Source organism: Xiphophorus maculatus, chromosome 7 (genome assembly GCF_002775205.1).
Source record: "Xiphophorus maculatus strain JP 163 A chromosome 7, X_maculatus-5.0-male, whole genome shotgun sequence".
Classification (NCBI taxonomy): Eukaryota; Metazoa; Chordata; class Actinopteri; order Cyprinodontiformes; family Poeciliidae; genus Xiphophorus; species Xiphophorus maculatus.
The window spans coordinates 9,580,685-9,605,653 of record NC_036449.1 but is presented as its reverse complement, the minus strand read 5'-3'; the positions used below and the strand labels follow the sequence as shown (position 1 = coordinate 9,605,653).

General features: G+C 38.4%; 1 protein-coding gene across 1 annotated transcript in view; it reads right to left on the bottom strand.

Moving 5' to 3' along the window:
- fgf14 (fibroblast growth factor 14) overlaps positions 1 to 24,588 on the bottom strand; it is a 115,001-nt gene extending 90,413 nt beyond the window's left edge. Inside the window, exon 1 of the mRNA XM_023337423.1 lies at positions 23,706 to 24,588. Coding sequence (XP_023193191.1) covers positions 23,706 to 23,952 — 247 coding nt within the window. The 5' untranslated portion in view covers positions 23,953 to 24,588. The remainder of the gene's footprint in view (positions 1 to 23,705) is intronic.
- Positions 24,589 to 24,969: the final 381 nt, after the last annotated feature.

Below are 24,969 nucleotides of genomic sequence, written 5' to 3'. Positions count from 1 at the left end.
AAACACCAACAGTAAGGATGTAATTCCTCCCGGTGGTTACAAAATAAGTCTAATATTGTTTTATACTCATAATTGTATCAATACTGAGAAAACACTTTTATGAGGGTTGTGTCATGTTTTTTTAATTTCTTCTCAATCACCATTTGTTTTTCTCAATCATTGTCTGAAGATGCATAATTTACTAAATGACTGCAATAAGCAATATGACGTTATTGATAACACAACATTAGACCCGTCTCCCCTTAGGGAAATAACTGAAGTCTTCCTCTACCAGCTCTCATATCTGCCTATTTTAATAGATCAAACACCAAAAATCTATTTGTATGCATTCATATAGTGGAATCTGACTTAGAACATCCACAGTACCCAACAACCACAGTCTTCTTGGGAGAACAGCTAATCAGCATCTAGATTAATGACTGGAACTCATGTCCAGGTTTGGCTACCTTCCAAACACCAGCCAACAGCATGTCAAGTAACATTGCACCTGGATATTTCCCAAGCTGAAAATATTTTCAGTGAATAATTTGGAGGTACGTTCCACAGAAAAAACATCAAGTGGCTCCACGAACTCTAAACGTCAATATCCTCAACAAATATCGACATGCATGGTATATATTTATACAAAATACAATAACTGGTTGTTGCTTCACTTGGTGACCCCAAGAAGCCTCTGTTTGATGCAGTTCTCTGGGCTTTTCATTTCACCCCTTACAAATCCGTCTCTTTAAGACAGATGTCTTGTGATATTTAGTGTTATGAGCAGCCTGAAATCCTGCGACAAAAACTTGGATCCTTGTCCAGCCTTGCTTGACACAGCACAGCTTCACTTGCTTAAAATTGCAAGTATTGCTCTGACTGTTGTTCTTTTCTTGTACATTCATGTATATTAAAACACCCATTCACAAAGTAAGTGCCACATACTCTTCTATTTTCCCTTTTTGAAGAGTGGTAAATAGACAAGGCCACTATGTCACATCATGTTTACAGATTTGAAACAAGAGAAACAACTTAAGGATAAAAGATATTAGCTATCCTGATCAATTTATAAAGTAGAACTTATTGAAAAATATATGGGTGCAAGTAGGAGTGTGCACTGGTGACTTTTGCTTTAAATTATTGATTATTTGTATAGGTATTTTTACCCTACAATTAAATAAGTGGCCTGAAACAAAAGTTGGATTTTTCAGTTTGTGTTTTAGACCATGCAACTGCAACAACTATAAAAATATAACTTTATTTACAGCTTTTTAAAATATATATAAGTCTTTATAAGGGACAGTCAAAATTTGTGGTTAAAACTGTGTCTGCATCCAGCTTATACAGTCACCTTTTAAAACTCAGATCCTTTTAAGAAGTTCACTGGACAAAAAAGAAAGAAAAAAAAACAGACAAAAGGAAGTAAACACCATGAAACAGCTGTGGAGAAGAGAATCTAATGGCATCAGCACAAAAGTCCGTCATGTTGTTTAGCCTTGAAACTTTCTGATCGTGACTCTGTTGCCATAAAAACAGGTCTATCACAGCAACCTCTATACTATAGAGGCTTCTACAGTATTTGGTTTAAACTGTCTGGAAATCTTGTGCCGAAATCCACCAAAAGCAGAGGGAAAAAAGCTAGCAAAAATTGAGGAGATTGCAGTACTCCCCTTTCTTTTTTAGTGTTCAAAAATTACATCATAGGAAGCACAAATGGTGTGGGAGGCTTCAATAACAGAAACAGTGTTTTCTTCTGAGACAACTCAGCAGTTCTTTCAGGGCTCCTTCATTTAGAAAGTGGATAAAACTTAAAGTTGGCCACAGAATTTCTGATCACTGTATATGTAATTTGTCATGTGTTGCCGAATTTTCTGAAACTGACAGTATGTCCCATCAAGACTCGACAGCTGTCCACAAACATCCTGTTACATGTTTGTAACTGTCCACAAACATGTAAGGATGCTTGTGGACAAACAGGATGTCCACAAACATCCAGTTTGTGGACATCAAAAAACATCCTGTCCACAAACATCCTGTGTGTGGGCAGGATGTTTGCGTCCACAAACTCACCGTTTCCGCGTTCAGCTTTTAGCGCCTTTCTCACATGCTGCTCCACAATCTTAGCAAACGAGGCCGTTTCCATGTTGTCAAAATCAAACCAACTCGAACTTTCAAAATGTACTTTTACAGCAAGAGACATGTAATAAACATGTCGTTTTAACTACCGCTGGGTGTTTCACGCTCCTGGTGGTGTAGCGCTGAGCTCGATGCAACCCTTTAACCCAGTCACACAACCAGACACCTTTTTCACGTGGCTACACACACACATACCATGTCTGTCACCCACTTGTAAAGAACCTGCAACTCCTTGCCACCAGATAACTATATCCCACTGATATCACTGCCACTTCCTCAGCTGGCTGGAAGTAACCAGCCAGAAATGTTGAGCCCTTGTCATGTCACGGCTGCAAGGTGTTTGTTGACAAAGCAAATCATAACCTGCACGTATACATCATGCGACCAGGTCTGCAAACAAAAATGTTGAACAAACTATTAAAGGGTATCTCAGGATTGTCCAGATGAGGTTCTGTTTAAGCATTACACCCAGTTTATATCTTATCTCTCTTTTAAAATAAATCCAAACGAGTCGCTTGGAGAGATTAAAGCTAATAGACCAAGAGAAGGCAAGACTAAAGCGGACTTCTGCCGTCTTATCATGTCATCAAAATTCATCATTTGAACCTTCAAACGGTTGTCACGTTGGCTTTGGAGAAAAGTTTTTGATTATATACTGTAGATGGTAGAAGTACGAGGCGCATAAAGAATGGAATATATAAAGTACTTTGTCATAGTAATTTTTAGGAGAAAGCAGGGCAGTGCACTACTAATAACAGGGCATTCACTGAAGCTCCTATAACATTTTTTTCCTTTATATGTCACTTTATTTTTAGATCAGGCAGTTAGCAATTAAAAGTCAGTTGACAGTATAAGTAAGAAGTCCTGTTTTTGGTTCACCGTGAGCCATTTACGGGATGGAAAACATTTGGAGAACAGGTGCTCAGATTAGATGAGACCATTAATACATTTTTTGGCTAACATGAAAACTATTATTTGGGTTAAAAACCAGCACTGCATGTCACCCTTGAACACCCCATCCCTGCAGTGAAGAATGGCGGTGGCAGCATCATGCTGTGTGGGAGGCATTTTCTGAAAATATAAATTTTTCTGAAACTCACACACAATCTTCTTTATCACACACAAACTCAATAAAATAGATTAGGGTGTGTGGTTATAACATGGCAAAGTGTGACAAAGTTAAACTTTTGCAAGGTATTCTACACTTTAAGAATCATCTCCTGGAGATAACAACTGCTTGTTACCCTTGGATGGTGAAAATTCCTGAATTGTCTCCTTATTTGCCGTTTAACCATGTGTTTTGTCCTGGAAAATGTTGCTGCAAAATCTAGGCTAGTAGGTATACAAAAAAACAACAACAACAGGCCCTTCTGCATACAGAGCCAAACACACACCACCACAACAACACAGGCTACTCAGTCACTGCCATCATCGCTCCGTTTCTACGTCTGAATAAAGGACAACAGCCCCAGGAAAAACCAACCCAAAACTGTGAGAAGTAGAGGAGCAAATGAGACCGAAAACAAGAACTTGCAAAAGGTCATCATGAAATTATTGACAAATCAAATTCACAAGGCCGGGGAAGGAAAGAAGGAAAGTAGTAACATGGGAAAACATGTTGAGCTTCTCCCATTTCATTGTTGTCATGAATAAGTGTTCAAGTGAATAAGTGAGGGAAATCGCTTTAAAGCAGCAAAACTCACTGGAAGTATTCCATTGCACTTAAATGATGTACACAAAAATAAATGCACATATACAGAGAAGCAAGAAGCGGGCAGAAAGGAGGAAAGAGAGAGAGAGAGAGGGAGACAGCAGCACAATGCTCCCTGCTGCACTGCAGCAAAAATCTACAGCTAACCACAGCCACAACCTCCAGCACTGCACAGAACAGACCCTGGTACAAAGAGAGGGGAGTGATCTGCACAGGAACGAAAACTCCACATCAGACTGCATGACATAAAAAAGGAAGCAAAATGTTTTGTTTTGTTTTCTTTGTCTCACGTCCAAAAGTCTCAATAGACAATAGGAATCAGTCACATCTTTCAAAGCCCAACAAGTCTTCCATCTGTTTGTGATGGTGTGAATAAAAGGCTGCTCTGCGATGCACACTGCAATTTATAAAGCATTGTCTGAGTACAAAGAAATGCAACAAACTGTGGTGTCTGCCCTGAAATCAACTTCAAAACGGAGTAATCAAATCTCATGAGCACGTCGATGTCAGTTTCCTTCTGGTAATTAATCTCTCCAAGGAGGAAGATGGCAAAAAGCCCTAACAAGCAGGTCATAAGGGTCGCTTTTTTACAGCGAGGAGAAACAAACAGCCCTGCATTGAAAGCGGTGAGAGACGCTTCGCTGTCATAACAATAATGTGGGACACCGATAGATTCACAACTATGAGGCTCAGGTGGCAAAATACTACAAAACAAAATAAAGGGTGGAAATATTGAATTACACTGGGAGCTCTTGTATTATTTGTACTATTCGCATATTATTTCTCCGTTTATGGCAGCTTTGTGGAGTGGTGTAAGTTACGTGAAACTCCTTCAGGTCATAAGAACAACCTGCAAACCTGCTTTCAAACCTTAGCTGGTGCTTTTTTCTGATAGGTTTATATAAGATTTTATCATGAAAGTACAAAAACCTAAACACAGTCCAGGAAATACACACTCCTGCAACCCAACAAACAGTGCAGTTTCAGTTTCAAAAAGCATACAGGACAGGAACACGACACTGTGTCAGCTCAATACTTTAAAATATTGATGGCAATGAGAAGGTTTGTTAAAAATGTCGCCTTTAGAACTTTGTTACCTTAAACAGCGCTTCTCAATTCCAATCCTCAGGCCCCCACTGCGCTGCATGTTTTAGATGTGCCTCTATTGCAGAACAGCTGATTCAAATGATTGCATGACCACCAAGTGCTGCAGAAACCTGTTGATCACCCACAGATTCGATCCAGGTGTGTGGCAGAAGGGAAACACCTAAAACATGCAGGGCAGGGAGGCCTGAGGACCGGAATTGAGAACGCTGCCTTAATAAGAGTCATCGGTGGCACTGCTATAAGTTCTCAGCACAATGGCTTCCCATTTTTTCAAGATTGGAAATATTTCCAAACAGCTGAATTTGCGACGGAGGGAAAAGTGCAAATTTTCTTTCAGCCAGCTGCCTGGCAATGCGCACTGACGTGCGGGGAAAGGGCAGCGCTGCATAACTCCATTCTGCCAGAAGAGGCTCCACATTTTCAACATTTTCCAATTTCAAAAGTTGTTGGAAAAGTACTTTGTGAAATTTTTACTTTATAAACCTTGATTTGCATTGATTTTATGTTTTATTTTCCCAGCACAATCATGTTAAACATATCCAGAGATACCAGTACGAAGATTAAGGTAAAGGATGTTGCTAGTGTTTGTTCTCTACTGATTAGTAAGATTCTGAACTGAAGGAGGGGAGCACAAACGGCTCAGAAAAAGAGACAAATAATTAGAGATGTTGGCCACAACAACAGTTACGGCATAATTTTGCCAGTACGTTTCTGACATTGATGGACATTTTTATTCCATGTTTGGTTGTGAGAATGGTTCTATTCCAGTCTCTAAGCCCGTTACACTGAAATTAATTCAATGTATTGATGTAGTGCCAATTAATAACAAATTTGAAGACATTTAACAGGACAAACTAATCTATTTTATGTAGCCAATTCTAATATCACATAAATTCATTTATTCAAATTCCCCTCCATACGTTAGATATAATACAATGTAGACAAATTCAGTTCATAGCGGCACTTAGTAAGATGTTTTCTATCCAAGTAAACTTACTAAATGCATCAAGTCACAAAATTTGCAAGTGTCTACGTTGAGCCACACTGAAAAGTAATGACTCGTTTTTAACAGGCAGATTCTGGCGGCAGAATCCAGCTTTATGTGAGCGGCCATGAGCTGCAACAGACTGGGGCGTTTGAGAAAACCCAATGGTTTTCGTAAAACAGAGTTAGCTAATTTCAAGCCAAGAGGATAACATGTTTAGGGCATTTTATCTATGTAAAACCTTACCAGATACTTCTCTGCAGACCCAGAAGTTCTACATTCGCCTATCTTTCTTCAGGTTTGTCTGTCCACATAGCTTTAGGAAAAGACAACTGCTAATTTAGCACTTGGACAAGCTCACAGTGACATCTGAAAAACACTCACAAGGAATACTGACAATAGAAGTGATTCTGGATAGCAGAAAGTGTAAGTAAATTTCACTTTTTAAAGTCATGCACTCCCGATATTATACAGTAATATTTAGTGAGAATGTTCTACGTAGTTTTTGGTAATGCTATACAGCTTAAAGCACAAAAAAGGGTGTTGTCATAAGCAAGTTATGGTCAGGCTTTGTGAAGATGTTTCCTTCTTTCTATCAAAAGAGAGCCTTAAAATCATTTGACCATATTTCTCACCTTTACATGGAGCAACATGATAGCCGTTACCTAAAAATGGCGCAAATATAAAACTGGCTGACAAAAGTCTGCCAAATTAATAAGATAATTCTGTCTCAAAACTACCTTTTGTCCAAGAAGTGAAAAGATCTCATGAATTATTTTTGATTATATTAATTTCAGATGGATTTCCAGTTGCTTCAATTCAATCGCTTGCAATGCTTTTTTTCTCTTTTTTTTTTTGTCTTACTTGATTAAGTTTTCAATTTAATCTTTGTACAACAAACCATGACAGCATTGTCCCATTATGTTTTTATTCATGCCAATAAAGAGAGAGAGACAGAACATCCTGCTCAGCTTATGCTATCGGTAAGGGGCAGAGATGACGGACAACGGTAATAAATGAGCTGCAGACCAGCAGTGAGTCATGAAATCACATCAGCAATCTATCATAATCAAATAGTTGAATGGTACTTTCAGCACAGAGAATCAGCAGACCTACAGACCCTGCTCTGTGTTTCTGCCTAACAAGTCATCATTGCAACACACCATCAGATGTTTTGTAAAATCCTTACAGAGGTCAAATTAAATATAATCAAACAATCACAAAATATTTTTTTTTGTAAATGTGATTGTTTGATATTACTATATACAGTATATATACTGCTCAAAAAAATAAAGGGAACACTTAAACAACACAATATAACTCCAAGTAAATCAAACTTCTGTGAAATCAAACTGTCCACTTAGGAAGCAACACTGATTGACAATCAATTTCACCTGCTGTTGTGCAAATTGAACTTTGTACAGAACAAAGTATTCAATGAGAATATTTCTTTCATTCAGATCTAGGATGTGTTATTTGAGTGTTCCCTTTATTTTTTTGAGCAGTGTATATATATATATATATATATATATATATATATATATATATATATATATATATATATATATATATATATATTCCCTAGCTGTTAGGAAATGGTAGAAGAAAAAAAAAAACATTGATTATGTGACCAAAAAGTTAGGAGGAAGGCATCATTTTTAAAGTCTGTAAAGGTAAGAACCACATTGGTAAAACTGTTAAGACTTATTTCTTTAAAAAACAACAAAACTCTGTAACACTTTATTTGACAGATTGCGAATAAGACTGCCATGGCACTGTCATAAACCTGACATAACACCTGTCATGAACATGAGTAAGTCTTCATGAATATTTAGGACTTGTCATAAAGTGTCATTCGGTAAATCATGACACTTTTAATACAAAGTATTAAATCTTTTAACTTAATGAGCACTCAAAATTATTTCCAACCAGATACTCTGGCTCATGGATGTTTGCAAGAAGTTTATTAATAAATAAATAGATTAAACACCAGCTTTACATTTGACAATTAGTTCTCTAAAACGTAACTGATTAGCTCAGTTGGTGGATGTTGATTCCTGCTTACCTGAGAAAATAGTAACACAAAAATGACTTATCTAAATTTCTTGGGGAATATTTGATCTCCTTCTTTCTCTTTGGTCAAACAGGGACTTCTTTCTCTGGTGCCTGGTCCTCACTATCATCCTCCACAACGTAGCATGTCTTCATTAGCCACATTTGTCCCCCCCACTCCCCACCATATGTCCTTAAGATAAAATTGTTCTTCATGTGGCTAAAGTTGCCAAAGCAAAGAATACAAGCACCATGTCACATCAGCCAAGTTGCTAAATAATGCACATAAAGGATAACTTTGACTAACATATTAGCTTTTAATTTGCTAGATTAAAATTGGAGGGAAAAATCTATTTGCCTGCCTTTAAAATATGTTTAAGATTAAGTTCTAACCAGCCAATCCAGTGGCTCCAGGAGCTATTTGTAGCTCCTGGATGAGGAAAATGTTACTTTTATTTAGAGTAGGAGGAGATCAGTAATGGGTGGGGTCAAGTGTGTGTGCGTGTTTATGTCTGTATGTGAGGGGTGTAGGGGAGATTTAGAGATATGGCTCAACTTACCCCATACACAGGGTAAGTGAGACATACACATGAGACAACCTTTTTTGTACATGCTATATTATCAAAACAGTTATGGTTACACTCGTGATTCTTTGAAAGGATGGACAACATCCTAAAACATATGCAGATATATAAATTAGCAACCAAACTAAGGTTGCCTTACTTATCCTAAGTATGAAAAAAGACTTTTCTTACCCCAGTCTGTCCTACATACAGTATGTATGTATCAGAACCAATGATAAGATTCAGAGTTAAAACAGTCGTGTACGTCAGGGAAGACTGTTTTAGTTCACAAATACTGTATGTCCCTTCATTTAGTCAATAATGTCACATATTACTTTATTATTAGTAGTAGTATTATTAACACTACTGTATCGACAATGATGAGCAATGGTTGAAATAATACTTCCTTAAAACCTATTTCTCATAGAATCTTTTTTCATCTTATTAAACCTAGCTGTAGTTTATATTGTAAAGACTGATATAAGCAGAAAAAAAGGTTTGCTGACAGTCGTTCAATTCCTAAAATAAACAGTCAGCGGAAAAAAATAAACCACAAAGCCAGCTAATTCTACAATAGTGGGGGAATTTATATATTGACTAAAAAAGTTATATTGGCTAAATTTAATCATAGCTCTAGAGTATCGTAGCAAGCCTAAAATTTGTTGTACTATCAAACATAATAACTCTCATTGGCTGTACAGATGGGACTACTTCCCAAGTGCCAGGACCAATATTCCCAAAGAATCCTAAGACTGAGAGCAGCTCCTGGTGCCATGATTTTAGGAAAAGTCATGTAATTTCTTGAAAGGTACCGCTCCGCTGTCCTGTTTGGTTCACTCTCCCCTCTTATGTTGGTTGTTTCGCCAGATCAAACAAGTTCATACAAGCAGGCAATCATAGTGAATAGATGACAGCTGAGCGTCCACGTTAATATCAAGTAGATGATGTAGTAAAATAACCGGCATGGCGAGAAACCAGGACAAATAAGGTCACATGTTGATGCCGTAAAGTTTGTCATTAATTTCTCCATGATATTATAAATGCAAAGGGTTAAGGCTGCAACAAAGAGACACCACATTATGTACAAGCTTGATATACGATGTGGTGTAAAACTCAAGTCAGATCTCCATATTTAACTGAAGTCAGACTTTAGGTAAGTCTTTAGGTAAAATATTAATTAATAAAGTAGCAAGGGCACAAATACTAATAAAATTTAATTAAAATTTTGGACAGTGTGTAAAATAGAAATCTGTAAAGAAATATTTTATTAAGCAGAAAAAAACAATAGTCCAAATGAAAGTCACTTGTAAGGACTGTAGTATAACAGAAAGCAGAATTTATTATTATTAATAATAATAATGGTAATAATAATAATCAATATTTTTATATAAAATTACTAAATAAATGATTAGACAGTTTGCAGGTCTTCCCATTCTCTTCTCCTCTGCTCATATCCCATGCAATAAGCTGCCCAGTGCCATAAAGTGAAATTTTGCAGTCCAAGTTTCTCTTGTCAAGAAACTCCATTTCCTTCTTAAATAATGGTATGATTATGGCTTATTGTAAAGGTAATAATAGATTTTTTCTAAGAAGTGCGACCAGTATCATATGTTATTAACAAACAAGAGACAGACTGACTAAAAAACACACAAAAAACGTGAAAAGAAATATAGACTTCAGCTTTTCCAGGTAGACAAATGGAAGCCACTACATGGAACTAGTTTCCTCATGACTAACTCATTACTGGTAGCTTCCGCCAGAGGTGTCAGACATGTGTCAAAATATTTAAAACACCAAACTCTACTGTGTTGAAGGAGAGAAAATGGGAATTTTCTTTTGTGGTCATCAAACAAAAGAGTGATTACTACATCATCTGTATATAATCAGAGAAAACTTTGCTTTTTGTCTTAATATATCTCCAAAAAAGAGTTTTAGCTTTAGGGTCAAATAGTCGTTGTAGTTTCAAAAGCATTACTTTTTAAATGTGGCATACAGTCTGCACAAAGAAATGATGCTCTCTGTAAGTTCTATAAATAATTTGCTCTTTACCAAATTCCACAATTATTCAAACCTAACTTCAAGACCACAAAGCCACACATCGCAGGTTTCACAGTGCTATTATTAATTAAATGAAAGACAAATTGATTATTATTTATTTATTTTACTTTTTTGACCGTGATAGCATGTTATAATGTCTTCCCCTCATCAAACACATATCCACAGTAGTGTTTTGCATGTTTGAGAAATCCTTGATTCTCTAGTGGCAGCCATCCAGTGGCGTCTTAACCTTGGTCATGCACTGGGCCACCTATTTACCCAAAGCTTCACTTTAAAAAATATGAAAGCAACTGTTGCTGAGACAAGACGTTAAGTCTTTAAAGTATTAAAAACAAATCACAATCAACCTTTCCATTGTTTTTCTTTATATATATATAGCTGAGAGACAACAGCTATCACCAGCATATAGAATAGCTTCAAGTGATTAGAAACTAGATCATTGAGGTGACTGCAGCTTGTGCTTATTAACAAGTTTTTCATGGAAAAATATCTTTGGTTTCCAGTAGTTTTTAATTTGTTGGAGTGTCTTTTGTTTTACTAAAATAGGTCAAAGCCTTTAGTGAGTAACACGACGCCTGAACACAAGTGAAGGAAAAGTTGCAAAAATTTGCCTTTTAAGTAAACCCCCCAAAAAACTCTATGAACAACATATGCAAAACCACAGAATAGAAAGGTTTGCTTAATTTTTACTATGGCTGTACCTTGAAACAACAAAAACAACAACAACAAAAAACACCCTGTGACAACTTCCACCTATGAACTCTTAAAAAAAATGCATCACTCCAGAGACTCCTCACATCTCATTGCAAACTCTTCATGAAAAGCTTCACTAAATCGTTGACACAGTTGCCTCTTATTCCATGTAGGAAGGTGTGAAAGAAAGGCAGTTCTGACACCATTTAGACAGGAGGCTATGAAGCCTGGCTTTACATCCCAAACACCTATAACAGCATAGAAGAGTCAGATGATACAATGTGTAACAGAGCTCCTGCTGTTAAGTGAAGGGAATGAACTAAATTACAAGATGATTTATGAGGCTTCCCGAAGACACAGGACAGGCTACCAATGTGGATAGAGCATATGCTATACGATCAAACTATTTTCAAATGCATCTTAATATCACAGGGTTCCCGGAAAGAAATGTTGTCTTTAAAAATATGGCCTCCTTATTTGTAGATGGCAATTTTTACCCAGTCTAGGTACTGATAAGTTCTTGGTATTATTTCTGCAGTCTTAAATAAGCTCTGTATTTCACATTTATACGAGAACATAAAAGAGCAACAGGCACCAAAAAATGCTGCGATGAGTCACTCTCGTCTTTGCATCAATAACAAATAAAATCATAGGCACATCCCCGATTAAGAACATTTGTGTCTGCAGGTGTCAAGCTATGTTAAAAAAATAAACAAAAGGGAAACAGTGTATTCATCCAGTCAGCAGAGACTAGTTTTGCTTATCAAAATTCAAAATCAAACACTCAACGGTTGTCAGCCACAATAAGTCGGCGTCAAAAGAGCTTTTTTTTCACCTCAAATCAAGCTGCTTCTCTTGCCTGAGTAATTTTGCAGCTGCTACGACAAACCCTACATTCAAAGCAAGAGCAATGTGAAAAGCAATGACTCTCAGAAAAAAAAAATGCTTTATGTTTTTTTGAGATGAATATACATCTTATTCACAAAGATAAATAGTCAATTTAATCTATGGTATACCACTACAATCTGCATTGAGGACGACTGTGGTTCAACAAAAAGAGTAGTCAAAGTTGCGGGTTTGATTCCAGCTTCCTTTGATTTTTTTGGGTAATGTTAATGACACTGAAAATGTTGCTATTTATGGTTGCATGCAAAATCGTTTTGCCAAATTACAAGCAGAAAATCGAAGCTTTATTCCGGTGGTTTCATGTTAAATCTCTGATATTTAACAATATAATTGCAGTTTCTTATTGTTGATTTAAGGAAAAATGACGTCTGGATCAGCATAGTGAATTTTTTTTGTTAAAGTAAGAAGAAACCTCAAATGAAGGAAACTGGTAAGGTGAAAGAAACTGAAGAGCAAGAAATGAGTTGTAACAAATTTGACTTATTGTGATCTGCCATAATTTAGTATAACCAAGTTGTTTGAGCTCTAGTATGTAGTTCTTCATATCAATATATTAATTATGCAATAAAAAAATACATTCCTATTTAATAATAACAGAGCTAGAGTGGAAGGTAGCTGTTTGTCCATTTTCTGCTCTCTCATTTCTGCCCATTTCAGGGTCACAAGTGGGATGGAGATCAGTCCAGCAGTCCTTAGAGCCAACACAGAAACAAGCAACCATACACACTCACTTCTAAAGCCAATTCAAAAACACAAATTAACCAAACAAATGCAATTTGGGGCAGTGGGAGGAAGCCACAACAAAAACCCACACAAAAAGCCCAGCAAAGTCAAATTTTCAGAAAACATCTTTCTGTGCAGCGAGAAAACTAACTTTATCTTCAAAACAGTGAAGTCAAAACAGAAATATGACAGTAACAAGCAACTTTATTCACCACTTGGAATATTGTTGTGTTGACTGAACACATATGATTTTGTGGCGGATTGGGGTGGAAACAATAAAAAGTGATCATTCAGTTCAGAAGTTAATTCAGGAAACATTTCTTCTACTAACTAGACACATACCACCTGACTTTTTTTATACATGGACATGCATCCATCCATTCATAGTTGCTAAATGAATGTTGAAGAACCTGTAAGCCGAAGGTTGCCTCCCCTGAAGATGTATTGCAAATGCAATGTAATGTTTGTAGTAACGTTATAAATCCATCGGGAATGAGCTGTTCAGGCTTCATTTAAAGTTGTTCAACGGAGACCAAAGGAAGTGGCGTCAACACTACTACTGAGAGGCCTAAGCTGAAATGATTCTGGGCTCAAATGATTCAAAATGATTCAGGGCAGTGATGTTCATAAAACTGACAAATGAGAAAAATTTGTTGCTTGCTGAGGTTTTCACCTCACATCTGACAAGTCCTTGTCAGCGCCCATCCACGAACAGCCAATTTCAGCACTACGTGTCAAACATAACTCAGATGCGCCGCAGAACTAAAGCTGCCATTAAAGACGGAGAAAGCTGAGGATGTGTTTCTGCTCTTGGTACACGAGGTTTAGGTTTTTTGCGCAGATCAGTATATTAGTGCTTTCTCTGTGTATACACGCACACACAGGTTATAAAAGCAACCTAACATTTCTTCGACAATCTATTTTGCTAAATCAGCGTCATTGACAGTAATCACTTTATCTTTCTACTACATGTTCCACTGAGCAAGTCATAACACCACAGGTAGCACTCAAATCACAAAGCAATCAGCTCCTCTTCGCTGCTTCTCCCAGCAGCTCATTCTGGCAACAGTTTCTTCTTTAACAATTCAACATGCTTTATAGAATTTTCTCTCACAAAGAACAGCATGCTGTTCTACATTTAAGTCAAATTAGAAATGTTGCTTTTCCCTTGAGAGATTTACTCTGAAATGAGGAGTTCATTTTATACTAAAAATAAATTTAAGGCCTCAGTTGTCCAAGCTACGTGGAAAGTGGACTCAGGACTTTTCACGTCATGCAAAATGTCGTGGATCAATGTCTTGACCTGGGACACTTCATTATATCGCAGAGGGACATTAAGGCTTCAAGTGAGGCTTGAAGTGACTCGATTACGATTTATTTTCACATAATGCGACCTGTCTCTGATCTTTTCATGACGGTCTGAACAACACGGGTTGGATTCTATTCGAATGCGGCCCAGGCCACTTGGATATCCGATACATATCCAATTCAGCAAAACACTGAGCACATTCTCTATGTAAGACGTTATGCGGGACACTTTCGGGTCATTTGCAGTTCACATTAGAGAACACGTACAAGTCGCATGTATTTGGAAGTATGAACGGTCACCACTAAAAAATACAATTTGACAAAAAATCAAAATTGGGTCTCTTCAGGCTGCAGTGTGAACGTAGCCTAAGATTCAACCAACATCCTGCTGATAGCTAAGCAACTATTCTTGTGCTGCAATGCTGTGGCTTATTGGGAAGAATTGAGGCCAGGTGTGAAGTTTTCATAGTTTCATAGTCAATTTGGGAAAACTGTGTGATCTGCTGCTGTTGGTCCACTTGTTTTTATCAAAGTCAGAAATGTTTGGAGTGCCTATGATTTTTTTCTACTGCTAAGCTTTCTAAAGACTCTGACTTCATTTCCCAGCAGGACTTGACATCTGCACAAACTGCCTAAACTAACAATACCTGGTTTAATGACCAAAGCATCACTGTGGTTAATAATCGAGGACTCTGGCCTGGCCCAAACCCCACAGAGAGTCTGCTGTCAAGAAGGAGACGAGAGACACCAGACCCAACGATGCAGATGAGCTGAAAGTCGCAATTAAAACAGGCTTGCCTTACTTTCTGTAAGAATAGCCATAGACAGAGTTTATTGTAAATCAGTTGTACTGTATTGATGCAGTAATTCATGCATATTGGACATGCTTTTCAATATGGTGGTGGTATTTCTATGTTGGAACCCTTTTGGTTAGTATTGGGCTTAAGAGATGTCTGTGATTTCCACAACATTTATTTTTAGGGTTTCTTTTACTGTCAGCCATGACAATTAAAATAAACAAAATATATCACTCAGTTAATAATTGGATAGTCTTGTTTATCTTTTTTTTAACAATAATAAATCAATTTTCAAATTTACTGAGATTCCCTTGTGCCTCTTTTTTTTTTACTTCTTTCCAAAGTGCATTGCGGTCTCTTCCAGTGAAGTCCGCATTTTATTATTCTCCTGACCAAAAACTGGAGTATGGAAGACTGAGCAACTTCAAAATACCTTTTTTTTCAATCAAAATTAGGTATCACACATACAGTAAGTACTCTACTTTGAGAAGCCCTTTTTTTGTTTTCTCTATGTTTTTTGTTTTTTTGGTACATCTACTACCTTACATACATGGAGGTAGCAAATGCTTCTCCTCTCCGCTTTTCTGATTTGTATGTAAACTTGATTGCCTCTCAGAGGGGAGTAGAATGGCAGCCAAGAACTTGATTCTTAAAAATCCCAGCAGGGCATATTCCAAAGGAGCAGGACAGACATAGTCACAATTAATTCACTGTAGAAACGGATCATGCCACTGCCATTACTACACCAAGAGAGATGAAAATGAAACAGACTCTCTTGTTGACCTGTGTCATACCCACTGCACCAACACGGTGAATTACTCTGAAGAACGACTGGAATCCCTGAGTTTTTGTTCCTCTATGAAAAGTCAATTATGCCCTAATTATCCTGAGACTAAAAATATATTTCGTTTGAAACAATGGCACACAATTATCTTGTACCTTTGGTATTCCATCCTACTATAAGGGCATATGAGAGTGTGGCTTAAAAAAATATGTTACCATGCATTCTTTGGCTGATCATTTTAGGATTTACTGATTTTCCGTGTGAGCGAAAGCTTCAACACATCAGCCATTCGCAAACGTCCTGCAATGTTTCTGTAGGAAACCACGCAATACGCAGTGATGGTTAGAGGAGGCAGCCCTGCTGTTTTTTGCAATTGTGACAGTTCTTGTTTTAATCATGCCCGTCTCTTAATTACACTGCCATCTCTTTGTTTCCGCAAAAACGTGGTTTCAGATGCAGGTAATATTCTGGAAAAAGAAAAACTGCATTTGGGAGGTAATGTTTTGAAATGAGAGCTGTAAAGAGAGAGACCAGCACCAGAGTTTCTTACAGGGAAAATGTTTCTTAGCAAAGAAAAAAAGCACAGTAAAAAAATTTTACGTTCCACTTGTAAAATCATAAAGCTGACATGACAGGCAAAGCATGAAGATACGTGCAACACAACAAAGCAGTGTTTACTGCAGCCAAAGGGAGCTTTTGTTCTTTAAAAAGCATTAACAGCCTATTCATAAAGCTGTCAGATATAATTTAGTTCATAAACAGGTGGTGTCAAAAATTGCTCCACTCAACCAAACTAATGGTCTTAATTATTTGCTGGCTTTTTTTTTTTTTTTACTTATTCAGTTGATTCGACCTTTTAAGCTGCTTTATTTGTCTTGTAAACATTTTTGGAGTATTAAAATAAACAAGTTAGTCTAAACTTCTAAGCAGTATGAAAAATATTCACCTTTATTACAGTGGCATCATTTCTCAAAGAATTTGGGAATAAAATTCAACCTGTTGAGCAAATTAATTAGCAAGACAACATTTTTTGTTGTCATAGTAATGGTAAGAAGTCATTACTTTTTGCAAAAGAGTACACCTAGCAATTTCTGTAGAGTCAATTTTTACTTTTTCAAAGCTTTTTAAAGTTTTCTCAGAAGGAGTAGTTACTTTTAACTAGCAATTTCTGGTGTACAGATTTGATCTGACACAGCTGAAAATGTTATTCACTCTTAAAAATAGGAAAAATAATAGAACACAGCATTCCAGGCAGACGTTGGGTGATCTTTACATGCCAGGAGAACAACAACAACAATAAGATAAATACTCACCCAGAAAATCTGTCCATACAGTAAGGAGAATAAACTTTTAAAATTAAAAAAATTAGAAAATTTCCAAACAAACTGCAACAAACAGGGCTGGACGACAACCCAGGTACATCATGATAACCACACACAGTAAGGAAGGTGGTGAACATCATAAAATTTGTGACACAGAGCAGTGGCAAAGACTTGGAGTCACTAAATCTCCATAACAACCACTGCACTACATCTACTTGTCATTCGGTTATTTAGGGAATTAATATATAGACAGGCATGTTACAATGCCTACTGAGTGTACTGCAAGATCTGCTTTTCTGTGGCTTATAACAGCCTTACAAACTTTGATCAAATGCATGGCTGTTTAAAAGTACTAAGATAATTTAAATAAGAATCTGATGGCCTCTGCCACAAAGGTTAAAACGGGTCACTATTGTGTTTTGCCAATTGTGTGGAAGTGAGCTGTTTCTGCTGAAAAATGATTACTCTATGACAGTGTCTGATGTCCTTTGCCAAATTTACAATAATTAGGTCACAACAAACAACTCCAAATGCTGAAGCCTTGGTTTGACGTCTTGATCTCACACACAACATTGAAACTGAGTTTAATTTGCAATCCCATGATCTACTATCAGAAGACGTCCTGGGTGTTTTGTGACCTGTAATGTCGCTTCTCTGTCACAGAGCCACTGCTGCGCAAGTTTGAGGAAACCACCCACTGATTTCACACATTCAGTGTAAGGCTGCTCTTTGGAGAAACTGCCTGTTTAACATCTACATTTTACAGCGTCCCAACCTGAGCTATGTCAATGAGTACCAGTCGAAGATCAGCCTCGTTATGCAACGCAACTTCAGACTTAACTTTTCCCTCTGACATTTGCAGTAAAACCTCTCAATAAATCACTGTCATTTATAACCACGGAGTGTGCTATTCTCTGACATTCTCAAAGTTTCACAATGGCATCTGTGCTGACATTGGCACAGTTGTCACTGCTATAAAAGCTGCAGGGTGAAACTGTAATTTCATATTTTCTCCTCAGCTGGTTCTTTGGTTAATCGACTTAATGAAGTACTCCGAGACATGTACTGACGCCGTTATGCTGCGGTTAACATAAGGGGTAGGTTAGATTATGCAGAACATATGAAAGATATGAAAAATGAAACTGCAATCTGGATGGAAAGCGATAACATTGATATAAGAATACGAACAAGTCAGCAACTAAGAAGCTTGGCAAATTTAAATCAAAGCAGTATGCCAAAGTAGATAATAAGGAGACATTTAGGCATAAATTATTTTCAATGATATTCCAATATTCCAATCCGTTTAATGATGTGATCGAACCCAAAATGAAATATGCAGACCAAATGTGACATATCTCTCTATTTGTCATGCAATTCTTCTGTGTTATTTGATACAGTAATCAGGTAAAACATTGGGCGTTACATGTGTCTGTTCCACTTTTGCTGCAAATTACCACCCTGACCCATTGAGGCAGGGTCTCCACTAAACCCACAGTGGTGTCTGACACCAAGATGTTGCAAATCTTTTTAGTGCTATTAGTTGTGCGGTGAGATCTGCATGAATTAAACTTGTTTGTGCAGCACATCCCACTGAACTTCAATTGGATAAACGCCCAAAGCTCTTTGTTTCGTCCTAAAAGCCTTTCTTAGCCATTCTTGCTCTGTGACAGAGTGTATTATTCAGCTGATAGAAGCCACAGATGACACTGTTTCCATGAAAAGGTGTGCAACAAAACTTAGCTAGGTGGCATACGTCCAACTAACATCCACATGGATCATGGCATCCAAAGTTTCCCATCAGAGCAATGCCCACAGGTTCACACTGATTTCGCCTGTTGCTCATGATCCTGCTCTGATCCTCACATGCCCACTGTTGGTGCTTTCAGTGGTGATCAGTGATCAGCACTGACCCCTTATTAGTCTACTGCTATAGGCCTACAGATACTCAACAAAGTCCAATACACACCTTCCTATTGAAACCAGTATTAACTTCTTCAGTAATTTGAGCTGCAGCTGTTTGTTTTGTGGATCAGAACACATGGGCCAAATCAAGGAAATAGTTTCACAAGAAGAAAATTAGAGTACACGACTGACCTAACTAGAGTCCAGATATAATTTTGACATTTAGGATCACCAGATATCTGCTTCAAGAAAGACTTTTGAGCAGATTACCAAACATAATGTGTAACTATTAATAAGTCAAGATATCGGATGATGAGATTTATGAACCCTCCTAATAAAGGATTAGTGCTAAAACTGAATCAAAGAGTACTTTAACTCAAGAATAGTTTAAACATGTTCACGTTTCTGCAAACAAGTTTGGCCATCCTTGATATTTTTAACAGTTGCCCGCTAAAAGATTTGATCATTTTTCCAGTGCAACTGTACCGTCACACTAAAGGCAGAAAAGTTTAGGAAGGTGACCTGTTACTTTAACAGGGCCACGTCCACGTTTGAGATCTGCTGTTTGCTAAAAGCATATGCACAATAGCAACACAAATCAGAAAACATAAATACATATAACCATTTGCTTGTGGCATGAGGATCAAAGTAATACCACAATAACAAGGAAATTGAAAGGAAGCAAACTCACTTTACATGTGAAAAGTGAGGCAAAGTGGAAAAATGAAGTTTTTAACAGCATATCAAAAAGACTAATAAACATGTGGACATGGCATTGCATTATGATACAAGTCAAGTACTATCACAAATTTAAACTGAGTGTTGAACAAACAAACTTTAGCATGTGAACAATTAAAGAAAGAACGATGTCTGAGATCCAATGTTACTCTTTAGCATCAATAAAGTCAAGTCATATTGATACAATCTGGCAGGCCAGATCATACTGCGTTATCTCACTATGTTACTAAAAATACTCTTATCTGGGCCTTTGCAGCTCAAGTGTGGTGAGCAGCGTATTAGAAACAGTTGTCTGTACTGATAGAGAGCCCCAAAGGTTTCACTGTCCTAAAATGAAAAATAGATTATTACTCTATATAACTGTTTTTTTTTTGTTTTGTTTTGTTTTTTTTTTTTACTTTACTGGAACTGAAACTAATTGTGAGTGTAATTTCTCTGACTGTGCAGAATTAATAAGTTTGAAGCTTTGAAGTTGTTTGAAACGGCACAGCACCCCACTGACAGGCTGTATTCTAGCCTACATAATAGTGAAATAAACTAAAAGCTCCATCTGCTGCTTCCATACAAATGGTTCTGTGTCCACACAGTCAGTTTACAATTTAGCAAAAATCATCTGTGGAGTAAATATCGGTTACTCTCACTTCAAAAGTGGCAGCTTCAGATTTCAGTCTACTGGCACTTCAGTGTTAGCTTTAATTGACTGCCCTCACTGTATTGAAGTAAAGGAAGCGGGATCCTAGAGGAGCTTTTCGAAACAGCAGCAGTCAGTCTGTCGAGGTGTGACTCACTGACTGACTGTCATGCCCCAGTGCCAGTGGTAATGTTTCATATGAATGATATGGCTCTCTGACCAGGACAGCATAGCCTGGGGGAATGCATCAGCTTGCAAAAAAAATAAGGTAACACTTTATTTGAAGGAGTGTTTATAAGCCTGGCATGACACTGTCATAAATATGACATAACATCTGTTATGAAGATGAAGGAGTCTTTATGAATGTTTATGACTGATGTCCTGAAGTGTTATTTGGTAAATAATGACACTTTTAATGCAAAGTTGTGCTAAAAGTTGCATTAAAAGTCCATTAAAAGAGCCAAGGTTGCTTTATTTGGTAAATGATGACACTTTAATGCAAAGTTGGTACTTTCAATTGAGTTTTACTGCAACTTTCAAAGTAACTTTGCATTAAAAGTGTCATTCATTATTTACTGAATGACACTTCATGACAACAGTCACAAACATTCATAAAGACTTCTTTATGTTCATGACAGCTATGTGTGCCATTTATATCAGTCTTATGCACACCAAGTCAAATAAAGTGTCACCGAAAATAAATAGTGTAAGTTGCACATAAACAGGTTTTCATTTGCTTAAGTGCATGTTTAGTCTGTGGGAAGTAGCAATCTGGTTATTCTCCATGGAGAATGGGTAACTCCAGGGGCAAAAACCCTGAAGTTGAGTGTAAGCCACAGTGCTCCAATAGGTGCTTAATTAAACGACAATCCCTTTTTTAAAAAAAGAAAAAAGAATCTGACACACATTTGACCATTCCTTGTTTACTATCTAAAAGATTTACAGTTGTAGAGTTAGGCTATCTCGAAAGTCATTTTTCATAACCCGAAAATCGGACAGATCTTTCTTTCAAAGTTTGTAATATATTAAATATGTTACATTATAAAAGGCTTGTTGGGTTTTTTTTAGACTGTATACGCAGATGCTGACTCAGGGAACCATTCATGAAAGAAACTCTGCTGCCCGGAGCAATTGTGAATTCTCTATATGTGTCACTAATTGAGGCTGATACCTGTTTCAATGCACCTGATCAAGCCAGTGGCAATAAAAACTAACTTTGTGCTGCAACCCCGATGCTGTTCGGCTGACAAAACAGCGAGATAACAATGATCTCTTGCAAAACTGCTGACATTTAATATCTGCAAACACATCCTATGGACCGAAGCATAGATACAAGTGTTTTTGTATTGTAAAAATTAACTAAGGCAAGGAGCCCATTTGACCATTTCTTCCTACAAACTTACAATGATATGACAACTTTCCGCCACAGGTGGCACAACTATTACTAATAAAACCAGATATAACCTCACTTCATAAACTTTGAATTATTCCTTGTTTAGATACAAGATAAACTTGTTTCTAGACTACCTTTTAGGCCTCCATCAAGACAGATTCAGATTTATCCAAACTTACAATAATTGTTTTTTCTCCCCTCCAGGGGGTCTTTTTGTGGGCTCTAGTTTCCCTTATATGAAAGTAGGCTGACAGGAAAGGGGGAAGGAGAGAGGGGAAGACATGCAGCAAATATCACCGGGTCCGGGAATCGAACCCGCGACGGCCGCATCGAGGACTCAAGGCCTCCAAACGTGGGTCGCGCTAACCCCTACGCCACCACAGCACGCCCAATAAATTTTTTAATAATCTTATCAGACGCTTTAAAAGTCATGAACAAGCCAAACTTGTAGTGGAAGACAGATACTTTCCTTGCTGCCATTCATTTTTCTCACTTTAAATATGCTATAAAATGTAACTATGAAAACATCTGTCCACAAGTATGATTATTTGGTAGTTATAGTATACGTACTATACTTCTGTCGATCTGTCACACAATATCCCAGGATAAAATTTGTATTAAAAGAGGCATGCATACACAGTAGGTCTTGATTTTATATTAGCCCCAAAACTATGGGGCTTTGATGTAAAGTTAACAATTTTTATAGGTGAGATGGACTAACAACTATATGCTATACCACAGCATGTTTTGGGATGATGCTGTTGATCTACTGTACTGCAGTTGCAGCGTTCAGAAACTGTACGGCTGCTGCTGCTGGGCACAACATCTCCACATCTGATGCATGAGGTTGACGCTGCTGTCTGCCTGCTGCTTTTCGGCAGCCTGTTGAGAAAACCAGAGGCTCCTGTGGCTCCTGAAACCAAGGAATAAGCAACACTGTGCAGTGTACTTATGGTAAACACTACTGAGGCCACAAAATTGTGGACTGCTTGAGCAACGGATTGGGAACAGTGTTGGTGGAGAGGGAGTCTCTGTTGCAACATGGTGCCTTGTTCGCACCTTTGAACCACCTGCCTTCTTCCCACATAAGATCGACACAAAGTGCCTCCCCGAAAATCACCCGCATGATGAGTACATGTACAGCAAAGTGACAGACATGAAAGACTGGCCTGTCTCCTACTGGCAGGAAACACGGCGAGTGGAGCTCATTTAAGAAAAGAAGGGATGCGGGGTAAAAGAGGAGGGTTAGGATGGGGGGGGGGAGGATGCTGCTGCAGTCAACCCGACGGTGGAATAATCTGGTTAGCAGGAATCAGGAGGGGAAGAAAAATAAAAAAAAAGAATATCTGAACCTCTGAGAGAACATCTAGCTTCATAGTGTGTGAGCGTTTGCGGCGTGTGTGCGAGAGACAGAGAGAGAGAGAGAGAGAGAGAGAGAGAGAGAGAGAGAGAGAGAGAGAGATGGAAAGAGCGAGAGTGAGCAAGCGTAATTTAAAAAGTTAGGAGATCACGGCGTTGTGGTGATGCAGGGAGGCGGTGAGGGGAGTGAGCGGGGATGGGGGTGTGGGGTGGAGGAGGTAGTGGGGGGGGTATGTTGCTGTATGCGTGTCTGTGCGCTGCGTCCACAAACCTGGGCTCTCCGAAACGTAGTAGCCGCACAGAATAAGTTGTATACCCCCCTCCCTCCCTTTCCTCTCTCTTTCTGCCTCTGCATGATCCACCGGCTGCATAAATATGATTGCAGATCCACAATACACACACACACACACACACACACACGTACTTGCGACACCCGCACGCCAACAATAACACCAATTTAACCCAGACTCTTTCACACTTAAACCCACACGCACAGGCATCACGCCGGCTGACACAGAGACGAAGGAGTGTATATGCATAACATGGTGACGAGCTTACCACTTGGATTCTTGTTTTTCTTAAGACTCTTGCCACAAAGACACTGCAGCATATGCGTTCCTTTGCTGAAAATGCTCCAAAGAAACCACATTGATTTGGGCGAAGAGCAATCCAGTGGCTTAAACACCCAGATATAGATGAGATCCTTGCGGTTGCATAATAACACAATTGGATCAGTTCCCCGAACAAGGCTACCAGTTGGAACATAGAAGAAAAGAAACAAGTGGGCTATAGGTCCAAGTCCCATGCGCTTTCATTCAAAAGCAGTCAGTGTCTGTCAAGACTTCGGAATAATGGTGTGTTTCCTTCTCCTCTCTGCCGTGTGTGGAGGATGCCCCCTCAACTAGTCTACAATAGAAAAAATACTCTATAAATTGCATGTGTCGCAAGCTGGAGGAGACGGGTCGTCCGTAAACAAACACAACTAACGTGAAGACGTGAAACCACGGCTGATTTCCGAAGAGTAAATCATTGCCTGTTAGTTCATCACTCTGAGGAGAGAGGAGGGTGGATCTGCACAGCATCAAAAGCCAGGGGAGGATGCATCCTATGCACACACTGCTGCAACGATACCCCCGGCGAAACGCCTCATAGCTGGCGGGATCGAGCCCAATTCGCGTCTCGTACGAAGCGTGTTCTTTGGGGAGGACATGTAGCAAACACAGCAGCCCCAGTTTGAATTTCTCACAGATGAGGTCCCACGCCGCAGCGGTTCCGCGGAAGCCAGGTTCGGGCTCTTGGTGTGTGTCCGTGCATTTCCCGGAGTGTGTTGGCGTCTCTTCTCTCTGTGGGTTAATTTGCTCCAAGTCTTTTCATCACCACGCTGCTGACATCTCTGAAAGTGCGGCGCGCAGGGGAGGGAGACGTTCGCATGAATTACCTCTGTTAGGAATAGGCGGAGAGGAGGGGTTGAATTGAAAGATTCTCTTTCCATTACGTAAAACACGTGGTTTCTGCGCCGTCATATCTGTGATGCTCAGAAGAAAAGAACAAAAAAATATATAAATATACCACACACACACCGATACCCAAAACAGTTCCAGAATCGTCAGAGATATGCCTCTATAATATTCGTCTCAGAAGTAGTTGAACTTTATTCTGTATTCTGCTACTTCCTCAGGTTGTTGCACTTGCATGTGTCTAATCTTCAAAGTCATAGGTGCTAATGGACCCCTGTGGTGACGCATTACGTACAGGACTTTGCAAAATAGAGTAGAATAGAATAGAAGTACTTTATTCATCCCAGCAGGGAAATTACTTCGAA